This window comes from Mobula hypostoma, chromosome 18 (assembly GCF_963921235.1).
Source record: "Mobula hypostoma chromosome 18, sMobHyp1.1, whole genome shotgun sequence".
Classification (NCBI taxonomy): domain Eukaryota; kingdom Metazoa; phylum Chordata; class Chondrichthyes; order Myliobatiformes; family Myliobatidae; genus Mobula; species Mobula hypostoma.
The window spans coordinates 54,436,362-54,452,682 of record NC_086114.1 but is presented as its reverse complement, the minus strand read 5'-3'; the positions used below and the strand labels follow the sequence as shown (position 1 = coordinate 54,452,682).

Sequence of the window (16,321 nt, the reverse complement as noted above, 5' to 3'; positions counted from 1 at the left end):
TTACAAAGCACAAGGATGAGTTTCTCAGTCAAAACCATTCATCTGATCACTCCTATATTATACTTTACAAGTACTAGCTGCGTGATGTTTTGGAGCACTTGGGAGTTCATGACAATCATAATGCAAGTTTCTTTTTAAGATGCAGTGGATTCTGGTTAATTGGGGCAGCCGCTTATTTGGGACACTATGCCATTTAATTTGGACAGGACACTGTTACCGAACAGTTTCTAACTAGCACCAGTCACATTTGCTTATGTGGCCTTAAGGCACTACACCGAGTTAGAGCGAACAGTTTTTGAATAGCACCATTTGCCTGTGTTTGTGTTCAAAAAGCAGTGATTTTTGTTACTGATAGTTGGCAAGAGATAAGCTGTTGTGGGATGGACGAAATCACTGGAGAAGGAGTCACTGGTAGATTCAAAGCAGCTTCCTTCTTCGACAAAACAAGGTACAGCAGGCATCATACGGACGGAGATGCTTTCGGTAGAAAGGTCTGCTAGCCCAATGTGGGCTCGATATTTATTTGCTAAACACAAAGGGCAATCCCTATTTACAAGTATAGACAATGCATAGACAATGCTTTCTTTTGAAGCTACACACAAAACATCACACCTTCTGACTTCATCCTTTCCTCCCGATGCCAACATGTCTGGGTTGGTACTCACAGCCTTTAGGAGTGCAAGTCAAATCCACAATACATTTATTTGGTATTTTACGTGCTAACATAGAGGACAATTCATATTTATAAAGAATAGACAAGGCTGTCTTCGAAACTACCTGTAAACTTCACACTTCCATCGGCAGTGCCTAGGCTAGTATTCCGGTATTCACAGCCTTTGGGAAATGCATTGTTGTGAGCTCAATCCACAGTACTTTGTCAAACAGAAGACTGGTGGCCAAAGTCATTTGAGTGTAAATGAATAATCTACCCAAAAACTCACTCTCACAAGCAGTAAGACAATTCAGAACTGTTTTGCTCACTGCAGTTTCAAGCATTCGGACTTGGAGTTGCCAGAACAGCCAGGAGTGAAGGTGAAACAATTTCACTACCTCAACAAGTTAGAAACTATGACGGTATCAACAATCATCTTGAATGTTACCTTTGGTCCCCACTGGACACTCAGATCTCACCTGTGGCTCCAAAGCCTGGTGTGATGTTTCAGGAGGTGTGCTAAACCAGGCAAGGGTTGCCGGCGGGTCTCATACCCTGGTGAGATGGGGACATGCCTATCCTAGCATGCAAAGTCAGCTCTGGCGGATTGGGTGGTTGAGATCTACAGTGAGATCCAATGACCAGGAAGGCGGTTCTACAACGCTCTGTGGAGAATGAAGGGCATGACAAGACACAGAAGCCATGGTCATCCACTGCAATGAGGGAAGACCCCAGATGTGACGTCTATTCATACCACTAGACCTGAACTTCCAGTGTTGAGAGACTGGAACTGCCCTACTGCAACCGCTTTTCTGTTTTAAAAACTCTCCCGTACAGGATTCCTATCATCGATGGGCAACAACCAGTAGTATTAGTACTGTTCTAATTTCTTCTCTATTTAACTTCAATGCACAATTGGTTACTTGGTTAAATGGTAGTTTGTCTTTTCTATAACTCATTAACTATTTCCATGAAACCCAATGTGTCCCAATTAATCGGAATCCACTGCATTCCAGTATCACCTGATGTAATAATAACCTCAATTTAAGAAAAGCAGTTCTGAATATACCGGAACATCTAAAATAATCACCAAATGCTGGTTAGGTCCAGGTCCTTCTACAAGTTAATTCAACACCAAATCAAATGGACACAAGAGAGGAACACAGCATGGATGATATACGGGCACAGTTGATTATGTTCAACTACTAATATAAAATAAGTACCAATGAAGTATTGAGAAAAGCTGCTCATACTCATGAGGGCATTCAGACACAGGGTAGTAAATTCACAGAAACTCTTCCTGCATTTTTGGACAGAAATTTGGACTTGTATATGCACATTACTATTAGGACTCCAATTGGAATATTGCAGCATTTTCTGCACACCTTTTTTGTTTAAGGATGTCAAGGCCTTGAGAAAAAGTGCAGATTAAAGGACATCAATTAATTGAAGAGCCTAGAGAAGCTGGGACTCTTCTCATTGCATAGGAAATTAAGAGGAGATTTAGTGGAGGTGTTCAGAATCATAAAGTAGTTTACTAATTACGGATAATTATTTATCTTCTCTGGCAGGAAGGCAAGCAGAGGTCACAGTTTCAACACAATTGTCTTAATGAATCGAGGTAAGACGAGGGGATATATACAAATTCAGAAAGGTAGCCTGCACTGCAAGAAAGTAACATGAAAGCAGATTGAAAGCAACATTCAAAATAGCATGAGGTAAATAGGACAATCTGTAATCTTCTGAGTTTACAAAAACAGTGGTCTAATTCACCAACACACACAAAATGCTAGAGGAACTCAGCAGGCCAGGCAGCATCTATGGAAAAGTGTACAGTCAACGTTTCAGGCCGAGACCCTTTGGAAGAATGAAGGGTCTTGGCCAAAAATGTCAACTGTACTTTTTCCCATAGATGCTGCCTGGCCAGTTGAGTTCCTCCAGCATTTTGTGTGTGATGCTTAGATTTCCAGCATCTGTAGAAGTTCTCTTATTTGTAGTCTAATTCACCAGCATTTTCAAAGAACTAGACACAACTACAAAGGCCTGTACAGCCTCTCCTATGTTGCATAATTCTAGAATCTTCTGAATAAGGGTCACATTTCACAGCAGTTACGGTACAGCACTGGCACAGCAGAACGCTGTTGTATTCATTCTACATCAAATGCTGAAGCACTTGATGCCAGAGCTGAATACAAGCAGCAAGACAGTTCCATTCACCATTTCTTGACAAAAACAAAAACGAAAAGCATTAAACTGCTTCAACTTTCAGTGCCGTCCTTAAATGCAGAAAAAAACCTTCAGATTTATATTTAGCAACAGTTATTGGCACATATGATTTTCAAAAATACTGATAACTACAAACATTGTGAACTTAATTGCGCTGCTTGAAAAGATCAGAAGATTATAGGGTTAGGAAAAAAGTCACTGCTCGTGAGAAACTGCAGAACAACAATCATGTTTAGGCTGGAAATCAACTTAAGTTGTCAAAGGAAAAGGATATTGAATAAGGGACTAAGGTGGATAAATGGAGTTGAAATAGAGGACAACCATGAATTTAGTGAATGGCAAAAAAGGTTCAAGGGGCTGAATGGATGATTCTGTTTCTACAATAACTACTGATCAATGAATTTTAGAAAAAGCTATCCTACACTCCAAACTCTTACCACAGGCTTACCTCACTGGAATCAGCCAGGAATTCTTGCATCACGTCGCTCTCCCCAAGAACACTGACTGAGCATACTGCAAAAGAAAAGCATAAAACAGTTCATTACGACCATAGCTCACTTAGTCCTGTTCATGGGAAGCACTATTGGGATTTGGGTTCAAATTTAATCCCACATCAACACACACACACACACACACACACCTTTAACTGTCTTTGAACAATAAGCCTAGGTCCGGACACAAGCTCCACGTAATTCACAAGTACTCCTTTATATGCTTCTCTGATTATTCAATTTCACATCCAGCAGCTCCACTGAATCTTGCTGTGCAACATGCTGGAAATTTACACCTGGCCTCATGTTGAAGTACTTGCACAGGCTTTAGTGAAGGAGAAAGGACCACTCTTAACAGCACGTCATTAAACACCAGAATTCTGTAGATAATGGAAATCCAAAGCAACACACACAAAATGCTTCAGCAACTCAGCAGCTCAGGCAGCAACTATGGAAATGAATAAACAGTTGATGTTTTGAGCTGAAACTCTTCTTCAGGACTGGAAAGGAAGGAGGAAGATAACAGAATATAAAGGTGAGGGGAGGGGAAGAGGAATAGCGAGGTGATAGGTGAAGTCAGATGGGTGAGAAAGGTAAAGGGGAGGAGAGGAAGGAATGTCATAGGAGAGGAGAGTGGCCATAGAAAAAAGGAAAGGAGGAGGGGTAGCAAGGGAAAGTGATAGGCAGATGAGAAGAGGTACGAGGCCAGGGTGGGGAACAGAAGAGGGGAGGGGGAGGGAATTTTTTTTTAAACCAGTAGGAAAAATCGATATACATGCTATCAGGTTGGAGGCGACCCATACAGAATATAAGGAGTTACTCCTCCACCCTGAAGGTGGACTCATCATGATACAAGAGGCCATGGACCGACATGTCAGAACGGGAATCAGAATCAAAATGTTAAGCCACAGTGAAATTACGTTTTTAGCGGATGACACAGAGGTGCTCGACGAAGCAGTTGCCCAATTTACAAAGGGTCTCACCAAAGTAGAACAGGCTGCATCAGGAGCATCCTGACAAAACAGACGAGCCCAGTAGACCAACTAGTTATTGGTAATTGGTTTATTATTGCCATGTGCACTGAGAAATGATGAAAAGAGTTTGCTTGCATGCTATCTGAATCAAAATCAGAATCAGATTATTATCACTGACAGATATCGCAGCAGTACCGTAAAAGACACATAAATTGCTATCAGTTACAAAAAAATTAGTGCAGAAGTAGAATAATGAGGTACTTTTCATGGACCCTTCATAAATCTGATAGTGGAGGGAAAGAAACTGTTCTTAAAATACTTATCTTCAGGCTCCTGCACTACCATGAGAAGAGTGCATGTTCTGGATTCTGAGAGTCCTGAATGATGGATACTGCCTTCTTGAGGCACTGCCCTTTGAAGGCATCCTCAATGGTGAGGAGGTTAGTGCCCATGATGGAGCTTGCTGAGTCTACAAACTTTTGCAGCTTCTTTCAATCCTGCATATTACAGCCTCCATACCAGGCTGTGATGCAACAAGTCAGAATGCTCTCCACTGTACATCTTGTAGAAATTTACTAAAGTTTTGGTGACACACGAAATCTCTTCCAGCCCCTAATTAAGTAGAGCTGCTAGCGTCCCTTCTTCGTGATTGCATCAATGCATTGGATCCAATACAGACTGGGATATTGATGCTCAGGAACCTGAAACTGCTCACCCTTTCCACTGCCAACCCCTCAATGAGAACGGTGTGTGTTCTCCTGACTTCCCCTTGCTGAAGCCCACAATCAGCTCCCTGGTCTCATTGATGTTGAGTGCAAGGTTGTTGTTGTGACACCACTTGACCAGCTGATCTATCTAACTCCTGTACACCCCTCATTGCCACCTGAGATTCTGCCAACAACTGAGGTGTCATTGGCAAATTTATAGATGGTGTTTGAGCTGTGACTATTCACTGTCATGAGTGCAGGGAGTCGAGCAGAGCATCCAGAAAGATCATCCCAAACGTAATTACTTCAAGGTAGTAGAATTCAATTTGAATTATGTTCCAACGTTTCGGTCCATGGCCTCCTTCGGTCCAAGATGAGACCACTCTTCTGGTGGAGGAACAACACCTTATATTCCATCTGGGTCTGGGTACCAATCTGATGGCATGAATATAGATTTCTCTTTCTGGTAAACAAATTCCAACCCTACCCCCAACCTTCCTCTATTCCCCATTCTGATCTTTCACCCTCTTCTCACCGGCCCATTACTTCCCCCTGGGTCCCCTTCTCCTTCCCTTTCTCCTATGGCCCACTCTCCTCTCCCATTAGATTCTTTCTTCTCCAGGCCTTGACCTTTTCCACCACCTGGCTTCATCTATCACCTTCCATCTATCCTCTTTCCCTTCCCCGTATCTTTTTATTCTGGCATCTTTCTCTTCCCTTCTCAGTCCTGAGGAAGCATTTCGGCCCAAAACATCGACTGTTTATTCTTTTCCATAGATGCTGCCTGACCTGCTGAGTTCCTCAGCATTGCAGAATATAGCATTACAGTTACGGAGGAATTCAGTGCAGGTAGACAAAGTGTAAGGGCCATGACAAGGCGGACTGAGAGATCATGCGATCATCTTTATCATAAATAAAAGAGTCTGGTAGCAGCGGAATAGGAGCTACCCTGGAGCCGATTATACATATTGTCAAGCTTTCCAATGAGAAAGGGAAGGAGAGATAATAAACCAGGTGGGAAAGGTAGACAGCCTTCCTAAGGCAGCAGGAAGTGTAGAGAGAGTCAGCAGAGGGGATACAGTGGGTAGTATTCATATCTCTGCACTCAGGACCTAGCACACCATTTAATCATTTGTACTGAACAGATTATGCCTTTCATGTACTCAATAAGATGACACTTTTCAAACTGCATGCTAACTAAATCACTTTTGCAATCCTTATGAGAACATCAGGTTAATATTGCAAGATTTGGAGCATTTTTATAGTATGCTGCAAGATTAAATTCATCAGTGCCACATAACTGTAGTGTTTAGCACCATTAATCAGAGCAAACAACTAACAGGCCTCTGGAACCTAGGGTAATGATCCATTCCCATCACTCTAAACCAGGCAAGAACACAATATAGTCCCCAAGAGGAGTGTCATCAGGTGATCCCATTCAACTGATGCATTAGAGTTAGGGTTAGAACAGGAAATAACTAAGAGTGTTAACATGGGTTTGCATCAGTTAGGCACTAAATTACATTAAAATTTGAGTTCCACCAATGAGCATCATCCTAATACTCCAATGCACAATGGGCCTCAAAGGCACCTTGTTCTATAAATAGTATAGAATAGGATCTGAAAGAATCACAAGTGAGGCAGACTAACGGCCTAACTAAATCCACTTCCAATTTGATCAATAAGTTAAGACAGTGCATATCAGCGATCAAAGCTTATCTCAGCACTGTTTTTTTATCTCCCAGTATAGTACTGACCCTGTTCTGAGGATACTAAAATACCTTCGTTGTCAGTCCCATCTGGCAGAATGTTCCCAATTCACTATCTGAGTAACAGAACTGAGTTTTAACATCAGCTTGCACTAATTTTATTTGGCGTCTCCATATTCTACTTCCAGTCTATTGCACATTTTATACAGTTTGTAGAGGGTTCCCATTAACTACGTTCTTTCCTTATTGACCTGTAAGGCATTCAGTCTTCTCTTCAGATTGAGATTGTTCCCCTGCCTTTGTCTGTGTGCATTCTTTCTGGTGCAACCCTCTGATTTATTAGACTTGGGGAACAGGTAATAAGCACAATTTGTTCACAATGGCCTTAACACAGAAAATACTGCAATCATCTTACCCCAAGGGATCCATTAAGACTCCATTGAGCTTCTACTCTCCCTGGCATGACTCTTTGCACATGCATAAACTTTACAATACACTGATTTAATCTAAGTTCTGATTCTGTTACATGTTCTGCTTGCAACATTTGATTATTTCTAGTTTAGTTGAAATCCAAAGTACATCTTCGAGAGTACTACAACTTAAATAGTGCATTTTTGAAGGAAATCAAAATGATCTGATGATCAAGCAACACACACAAGAAGTGCTGGTGAACGCAGCAGGCCAGGCAGCATCGATAGGAAGAGGTACAGTCGACGTTTCAAGCCGAGACCCTTCGTCCTGACAATAAAACTCCAATAATCCACTACCCTTCTATTTGGGGCTTGGCATCTGGCTCATTGAATGCTGAATTCCACATCCCCTTCCCACTCACTGTAGCCTGAGTTCCCATGCTCCCTTTAAAGTTATTAGGTTCACTGGAACACCAGTGGATGTTAAATTAAAATATTTGAGTAGTAACATCTGATAGTGCAGAAACTTGGCCAACACCAAAATCCTGAGTTTCACTGTATCAATACCTTTCTCATCCCTAACGAGAATCACTTTGTAGGGAATTGCAGTGAACTCTGGTTAACTGGGACACACAGGGGTCAATATATTTTGGCCCAATTAGCTGAAGTTTCATGGAAATAGTTAAAAGGAATTTCAGAAAAAACAAACTACGATTTAACTGAAGAACAAATTATGTAATTAAATGAAATACAAAACAAATTAGAACACTACCAATACTACTACAGTAGTACAAAACTATGCATTACATCTAACATTTAAGAGGCAGCTGTATTAGTACATGGAGGGGAAAGGCTTGGAAGGTTATGGGCAGAATGCTGGCAACTGGGATGAGCAGGAAGAATGCTCATGCAGCCGTGGTGCTGAAGACACTGCTCCATGCTGTACTGCTCTAGACTCTACGGGGAATGACAGGTGAACTGCTCTAGTCTCTACGGGGAATGACAAGTGAACTGCTCTAGACTCCACGGGGAATGACAAGTGAACTGCTCTAGACTCTACGGGGAATGACAGGTGAACTGCTCTAGACTCTACGGGGAATGACAAGTGAACTGCTCTAGACTCCACGGGGAATGACAAGTGAACTGCTCTAGACTCTACAGGGAATGACAGGTGAACTGCTCTAGACTCTACGGGGAATGACAGGTGAACTGCTCTAGACTCTACGGGGAACGACAAGTCAACTGCTCTAAACTCTATGGGGAATGACAAGTCAACTGCTCTAACTCTTTGGGGAATGACAAGTGAACTTGACAAGGGAAGTCAATTTTTGGATGAAATTTATATTACATAACAGGCTGGGAGGAGAGCCTTAGAGTGTTTTTATTTGGATACAAACATACAGATGAGGATTCAGGAACGGATGACATATAAAGCTAATAGCTTGTCTGAAGATCATTATTTGATAATTAAGGGCCAGAACAAGTGGATATCATTTATGCTAATAGCAAATATGTCTTTCTCTTACCACAACAGATAAAGTAGTCTATGACCAAAAACTTGACAGGAAAATGTAAACATACTTCTACTGTGAACTGTAATAGATTTATGCAGCTGATCACAAAAAATTGAACATTTGATCCATCAAAATCTAAACGATCCTGAGACTGCAATCAGCGTGCAACAGCCTATATCATTTGTATCGTTTAAGCTGTCATTTTGAATTGCAAGCACTCAAGAATAATGATTTGTAGAATTGGTGAGTCTAATGAAGTTTGAATAGCAGCTGGAGTGGTACTGTAATTGATGGCAATTGCTTCAGCTGCTCTGACATGGAGATGAATTAACAAGTAGACTAGCCTGAGGATGGTCACCTTAGCTCCCCAACACTGACATCTCTCACAATAAGTAAACCATTGCCAGCCCACCCACCAGTCAGTGTTGACAAAATTAATACCCAAATGATTTGCTAGCCTCTTTGACTTTCACAGCAAGGCAGTAAAGGCAAATGTGACTGCAACAAATGTCCAAGAATGTGCCAGAGAGTGATGGGCTGTACATTCTCCTTAGCAGAGGGATGGGAGGGCAAGTGGACTTGGCAAACTCCCAGTGACAGCTACGCCTTTGAGTAAGGAACGTTAAGGCTAAGCATCTGTCAACTGAACAGGTATAGCTCTCTGTAGCCAATACATTTGTTCTTTCTCTCATGTTCAATCTAATAGAATTAATAGCACCACGGAAAGCCATTTGATGAAATGAGCTGTCTCAGTACTACCACTCTCTCGTTCTTTCACCATGGCCCTGTAATATTTATCTATTTTCTCAATGCATGTTACTACCAACTCTGCTTTCACCAACCTTTCAGGCAGTGCATTCTATATCAAAACAACTTGCTCTTTCAAGATATTTCTCCCCAGTCTCTTTTGCTAGTTACCCAAGCCTAGTTACCTACCATTGGTCATCAGCTTCTCCACCACCAGAGGGTCTTGTTTCTGACGTCATTGTTCAAGGCAAAACCCAGTACAATGAGGTAATGTATTAGCACTACACACTGCAACAAATGGCTTATTTCAGCTGCCAAGCTGTAACTAGCACTGGGGTCTCTATTACCTGTAGCTCTGTCTAATAGAACATCGAACAGGTGAGGCTCTCTGACTCAGTTCTGTGTCGACCTTCTAATCTACTCCAAAAGCAATCTAATCCTTTTCTCCTACATAGCCCTCCATTTTTCTTTCATCCATGAACAGAGAAGTCAGCAAAAATTTCAAAAATGCCTGGGATTGGTATGGCAGTTGAACAGTCATGATGAAAGGGTCACAGAACTGAAACATCAGCTGCTTTTTTTCCTGTTTTGTAGTTCAGGATGCCCTGGTAGACTTTATTAACACTCAACAGCACATCTCTGGTGAGCTTGGGGGGTGGGGGGGAGGTTTACAGCAGCAGGAATTGTACCCACAGCTCAAGTTCTGCTGCACAGGTGGGTCGATCTGGCCACAGATCATCAAAGTGAGCTGGAAATGAAAAGACCTCTGTAGATTGAGCACTTCTTTACCTTTCAACCTTATTTCAGTCTTCTGTTGTACTTACAGAGAAAGTGGAATATTGCATTCAAAAAGCAGCACTGTAGCTTACTCTTCTGTCATGAGCTGGAACGACAAGTGATTGGGCATCTGGATAGGAATAATGAATCAATTTAAAGTAACTTGTCAAACCACCCCTCTGCAGCCCTGTGTGCAAGCTGATCAAGGGCAGTGAAATGGTACCCAGAAAGTATGCATGTAGATGATAAGCAGGGTAAGTCTGTGGTAGTGGAGGGCCAGATGAAAGAGGGAAGGCTACCATCCTCATCTTAAACAGGATGAAAATCCCCAGTTCCAAACAAGTTAGGGCTCAAATGGGAATACAGAGGACAACTTCACATCTCAGAACTGAGAGAATTCTTTTGTGAAGAGACACGCATTTAAAAATCTTTCACCTGTAACTACAATGCCCTTGACATTGACTAGGATTACCTGCATATTCATACATTCTATAGGTGCACACTGCTGACTTGGACACGCTCAACAATTCTATACTTAAATTTAATTTAAAGCAAATTGTAAATCAAGCTTCTGAATCACTCACTCCAAATTTAAGTTTCTCATGAAGGTTGGAAAAAGAGAAATTTTCCAAACAATTAGGAGACTAGAGTCTTGATTTTAAACAAATGTCCCCAATTCTCCATTTACTTATTCCTTATTAAACTGGCATCAATACAAAATACAAAACAAAGGGTTTTGAGCCATTTTCTTTCCCTGTCAACTCAAATGCAAACTGAAAAGCTATTCCACATTCCACAAGAGCCTTTGCATTTTGGCACAGCATCCAGTCATGTATCACGAAAGATCAGTGAGTGGCTCCAAGACCTGCCCCTTCGTCAGACATCTATATTTGCATTATTTGCACATTAATTATTTCAAAGGAAAACTCTGCATAAACATTTGGATCTTCATTAAAACACTAAATGGTTTCTTCAAGCCAATATGTAGAAATGCACACATTAAGACCAGCCTTGCTTATACTGTGTCAGACCTACAAAGCAAAATTAGTGGGAATTCTTTTACTACGTTTGTATATCTAAAGAATACTATTAGCAACACTAAAGTAAAATTTAACTATGTCATTACTAAAGATTCAGCATGAAAATTAGCTCAGCAAAAATAAAGAAAAATTTCAGATTTGAAACGAAAAGAGTAACAGACTATATGAGAGATAGTGCTATGACGGAATTTAAATGAAGGGTTCAAGTCAGGAAGGCAGTCCTTTGTCGCGTATCTAATTTTTTAGATATATATTTCTGCTAATTTCAAAAGCTTGACTTAATTTCATCTGCTGCATTAGCCTGATGTGATTAGGTGCCACGCTGCAGTGAAAAGTAATGATGTACAGTAATGATATTGTTGGTTCTGGTCATGCCTGCCACTTCCTATCACGCTGCATTTCCAAATTAGCACTGGTACAGAATGGGTGATTTTCAGTGCTGACTGAAAGCATTCAGCACACTACCCTGTAAACTGTGCCATTTCCAAGTTTTTTTTTAAAACCCCTTAGAGAGAAAGGCAATGTCAATAATCTGTTTGAATTGAACCCACCCAAGCTCAACCCACACAAAAGCTGCCTTCATTGAAAAATTGAGCATGCTGGAACCAGGCAAGGCACCTTCCTCTTACAAAATAAACCCCAACACTGTCGACAGTATGCTTGAATATATCTAAAAGCAACAACAATCTATACAATAAGCCTACTCCGTTTTGATGAATTCAGAGTTTATTTAGACTGTATACTGAACCCAGTACAACAGCAAATGTAAAGCAAGGAAGGACAGTAATGAAATTTGGTATACGTGGTTAATCCTTTCAGGCTACAGTAAGCTGCTGCAAAATTCAAAGAACAGACATAAAAAAAATTGCAGGTGCTAAAATTCTGACATGAAAACAGAGGATGCTGGAAATCCTCAACAAGTTAGGCAGCCTCCATGAAGAAAGAACTCAGCGGAGAAGATCATGGGCAGTCAGCTATCGATATTAAAAGATCATCATCAGAGTGAAGAAAAGAGCTGAAAAAGAATTACTACTGACTCCACCCACCCTAGCAGTCACCTTTTCACCAAATTGTCATCAGGGAAATGCTACAAGTCCATCACCAACAGGACTACATATCACCTGCGAAGCTTCCTTCCTGTTCCTATCCAGCTTCTCAACAAAACTCACTCAGGTGTAATACCCTCACTGTCCCTGCACAACATTCATTAAGTTGTCTTTCCTGCTCTCCTTGTTCTGTTGATTATTTTGTCTGTTCACATTTAAGTTTGATTATTTTCATTTGTGCATGTGACCGTTCTGCTAATTGTTGATTGCTCATGGCTGTTTGCACTATTGTCTTGTAAATTAGCTGCTATTGTGTTGTCTGTTATGGTACAGTCCTATGTCTTATGTTTGGCAGCGAACCACAATCAATTCTGCTTTGTTCCACATACTGCCAATAAAGTGATTCTGATTCATATATCAGGCTCACAATCTTGCATCACAAGTAAGGAGAGGAGAGAAATCAATCCCAGTCACTAAAGCAGTGCCGTATACAGACACGACTGGGCAATTCCCCAGGCAACCTCTTCAGTTCTCCAACACATCCAAATTTAATACGCAGCAATAAAGCTGAACAATGGTGTGTCGAGTGCCACATTCTGCCCTGTGACTATTTCACTAAAAATGGTACTTAGCATGCATCATGTATGCCTTCGACTTAGTGAGGGCATGCGCGTTCATTTCAGAAAGCACTACTTCAACTCTTGCTCTTGAAGAGTACAATTGGAGTCCCAAATCCGGATTGTGGCTGGGTATAAGGGTGACAACTCCACTTTGTATGGTTTGTGAGGGCCTACAAACCACCCCAGCCCCCTTCCCAAAGCACCAAGATCCATTTGGAAGTATGAAATGGTTAGTGCTTTATTAGCTGACAGGCAAGAAGCAAAGAGTGGGAATGAGGGGGACTGATTTTGGTTGGCTGCCGGTGACTAGTGGTGTTCCACAGGGGTTGGTATTGGGACAGCTTCTTTTCAAAATTGTACGTCAATGATTTCGATGACCGAATTGATGACCTTATGGCCAAGTTGGCAGACGATACAAAGATAGGTGGAGGGGCAGGTAGTGTTGAGGAAGCAAAGAGGCTGCAGAAGGACTTGAACAGATTAGGAGAATGGGCTAAGTAGCGGCAGATGGAATATAGTGTAGGGAAGTATATGGTCATGCACTTTGGTTGAAGGAAAATGACATAGACTATTTTCTGATCATGGAGGAAATTCAAAAATTAGAGCTGCAAGGGGTCTTAGGAGTCCTTGTGCAGGATTTGTAAAAGGTTAACTTGCATGTTGAGTCAGTTTATTTATTGAGATGCGGCACGGAATAGGTCCTTCTGGCCCTTTGAGCCATGCTGCCCAACAACCACCCCCTTCCCCCAATTTAATCCTAGCCTAATCACAGGACAATTTACAATGACCAACTGGCCTACCAATCATTACGTCTTTGGACTATGGGAGGAAACTAGAGCATCTGGAGTAAACCCACGCGGTCATGGGGAGAACGTACAAACTCCTTACAAGCAAGCACCAGGAATTGAACCCAGTTCACTGGTAAGGATGTTCGCATTCATTTTGAGAGGACTGGAATATAAGAGCAAGGGTGTCAGGCTGAGGGTTTATAAGGCATTGGTCAGAACACACTTGGAACATTGTGAGCACCTTTAGGCAACTTATTTAAGAAAAATGTGGTGGCATTGGAGAGGGTCCAAAGGAGGTTCTCGAGAATGATTCTGGGAATGAAAAGATTAATGTATTCGGAGTATTAGAATGCTTTGGCCCTGTATGCGCTGGTGTTTAGAAGAATGGGGGGGGGAAGAGAGAATACTCTCATTGAAACCTATTGAGCATTGAAAGGCCTAGAGTTTTAGAGAAAATAAGAAGTCGGACATTTAGATTAGATTAGATTAGATTAGATTATGAGGACACTCAGTCCTCTTTTATTGTCATTTAGTAATGCATGCATTAAGAAATGATACAATGTTCCTCCAGAAAGATATCACAGAAACACAAGACAAACCAAGACTAAAAAAACTGACAAAACCACATAATTATAACATATAGTTACAACAGTGCAAAGCAATACCGTAATTTGATAAAGAACAGACTATGGCCACAGTAAAAAAAATAGTCTCAAAGTCTCTCGAAGGTCCCATCATCTCACACAGATGGCAGAAAGAAGAGAAACTCTCTTCCTGCCATGAACCTCCAGCGCCACAAACTTGCTGATGCAGCATCCTGGAAGCACCTGACCACAGCCGACTCTGGAGTCCGTCCGAAAACTTCGAGCCTCCGACCAGCCCTCTGACACCGAGCACTATCTCTGCCGAGCGCTTCAACCCCGGCCCCGGCAACAGGCAAGGCCGAGGATTTGGGGCCTTCCCCTCCAGAGATTCTTGATCGCACAGCAGCAGTGGCAGCGAAGCAGGCATTTCAGAAGTTTCTCTAGATGTTCCTCCGTGCTTCTTACGTCTATCTCCATCAAATCAGGATTATGCACGGCCCCTACTTAACAAATACGATATCATTTCGGAGCGGCCACACGCGCTGCCATCTTCTCCTCCCCTCCTCATTTGATACATCCTTTAAATCTGAGCAAATCTGGCGACCTTTTATTCAATATTTTCATTTGATTTGATTTATTACTCTTCCGATTTTTTTTTTCGAAATTTTAGATTTGATCAGAAAGTCTTTCTTTTTCTTTTCTGGTCGTATCCTCAGAATGGACTGCCAAGTCCCCTTTTCTTTGTATAGTGTAGTGGGTTTTCTTTTCTCATTTAAAATTCAAAGTTTTTTTTCTTTCCTCTTTATGAACTGATAAGAGGAGAATTGCTGTTTTCTTTTTTATTATATATTATACACTAGCTTAACAGTATGTATGATTTTGATAATGTCTATTTTAATTTCTGTATGGTTATTGATATATATATTTGAGATAACTCTCCTCTTGTTTGTACTTATGTTCCTTTTAAGTCAATAAAAAGATTAATAAAGAAAAAAAGAGAGAAAGGCCTAGAGTGGATGTGGAGAAAATGTTTCCTATAGTAGGTGAGTCCAGGACCAGAGGATACAGCTTCAGAGCAGAGGCATGTCCATTTAAAACAGAGATGAGGAGGAATTTCCTTAGGCAGAGGGAGGTAAATTTGTGGAATTGATTGTCACAGATGGCTACTGAGGCCAAGTCACTGTGAACATTTAAAGCGAGGTTGATAGGTTCTTTGTTCCGTGCCTATTCTGGTATCTGTCCCCCACTTTTCCTTCGCTATATCGACGACTGCATTGGCGCTGCTTCCTGCACGCATGCAGAACTCGTTGATTTTATTAACTTTGCCTCCAACTTTCACCCTGCCCTCAAGTTTACCTGGTCTATTTCCGACACCACCCTCCCCTTTCTAGATCTTTCTGTCTCTGTCTCTGGAGACAGCTTATCCACTGATATCTACTATAAGCCTACTGACTCTCACAGCTATCTGGACTATTCCTCTTCTCACCCTGTCTCTTGCAAAAACGCCATCCCCTTCTCGCAATTCCTCCGTCTCCGCCGCATCTGCTCTCAGGATGAGGCTTTTCATTCTAGGACGAGGGAGATGTCTTCATTTTTTAAAGAAAGGGGCTTCCCTTCCTCCACTATCAACTCTGCTCTTAAACGCATCTCCTCCATTTCACGTACATCTGCTCTCACTCCATCCTCCCACCACCCCACTAGGAATAGGGTTCCCCTGGTCCTCACCTACCACCCCACCAGCCTCCGGGTCCAACATATTATTCTCCGTAACTTCCGCCACCTCCAACGGGATCCCACCACTAAGCACATCTTTCCCTCCCCCCCCCTCTGCATTCCGCAGGGATCGTTCCCTACACAACTCCCTTGTCCATTCGTCCCCCCCATCCCTCCCCACTGATCTCCCTCCTGGCACTTATCCGTGTAAGCGGAACAAGTGCTACACGTGCCCTTACACTTCCTCCCTTACCACCATTCAGGGCCCCAAACAGTCCTTCCAGGTGAGGCATCACTTCACCTGTGAGTCGACTGGGGTGATA

The 16,321-nt window shown here is 41.9% G+C and overlaps 1 protein-coding gene across 1 annotated transcript in view; it reads right to left on the bottom strand.

Moving 5' to 3' along the window:
• Positions 1-16,321, bottom strand: part of LOC134358547 (sorting nexin-27-like) — a 141,399-nt gene that overhangs the window by 23,888 nt on the left and 101,190 nt on the right. The window contains exon 4 of the mRNA XM_063070905.1: positions 3,327-3,391. Within this exon, the coding sequence (XP_062926975.1) occupies positions 3,327-3,391 (65 nt within the window). The remainder of the gene's footprint in view (positions 1-3,326; positions 3,392-16,321) is intronic.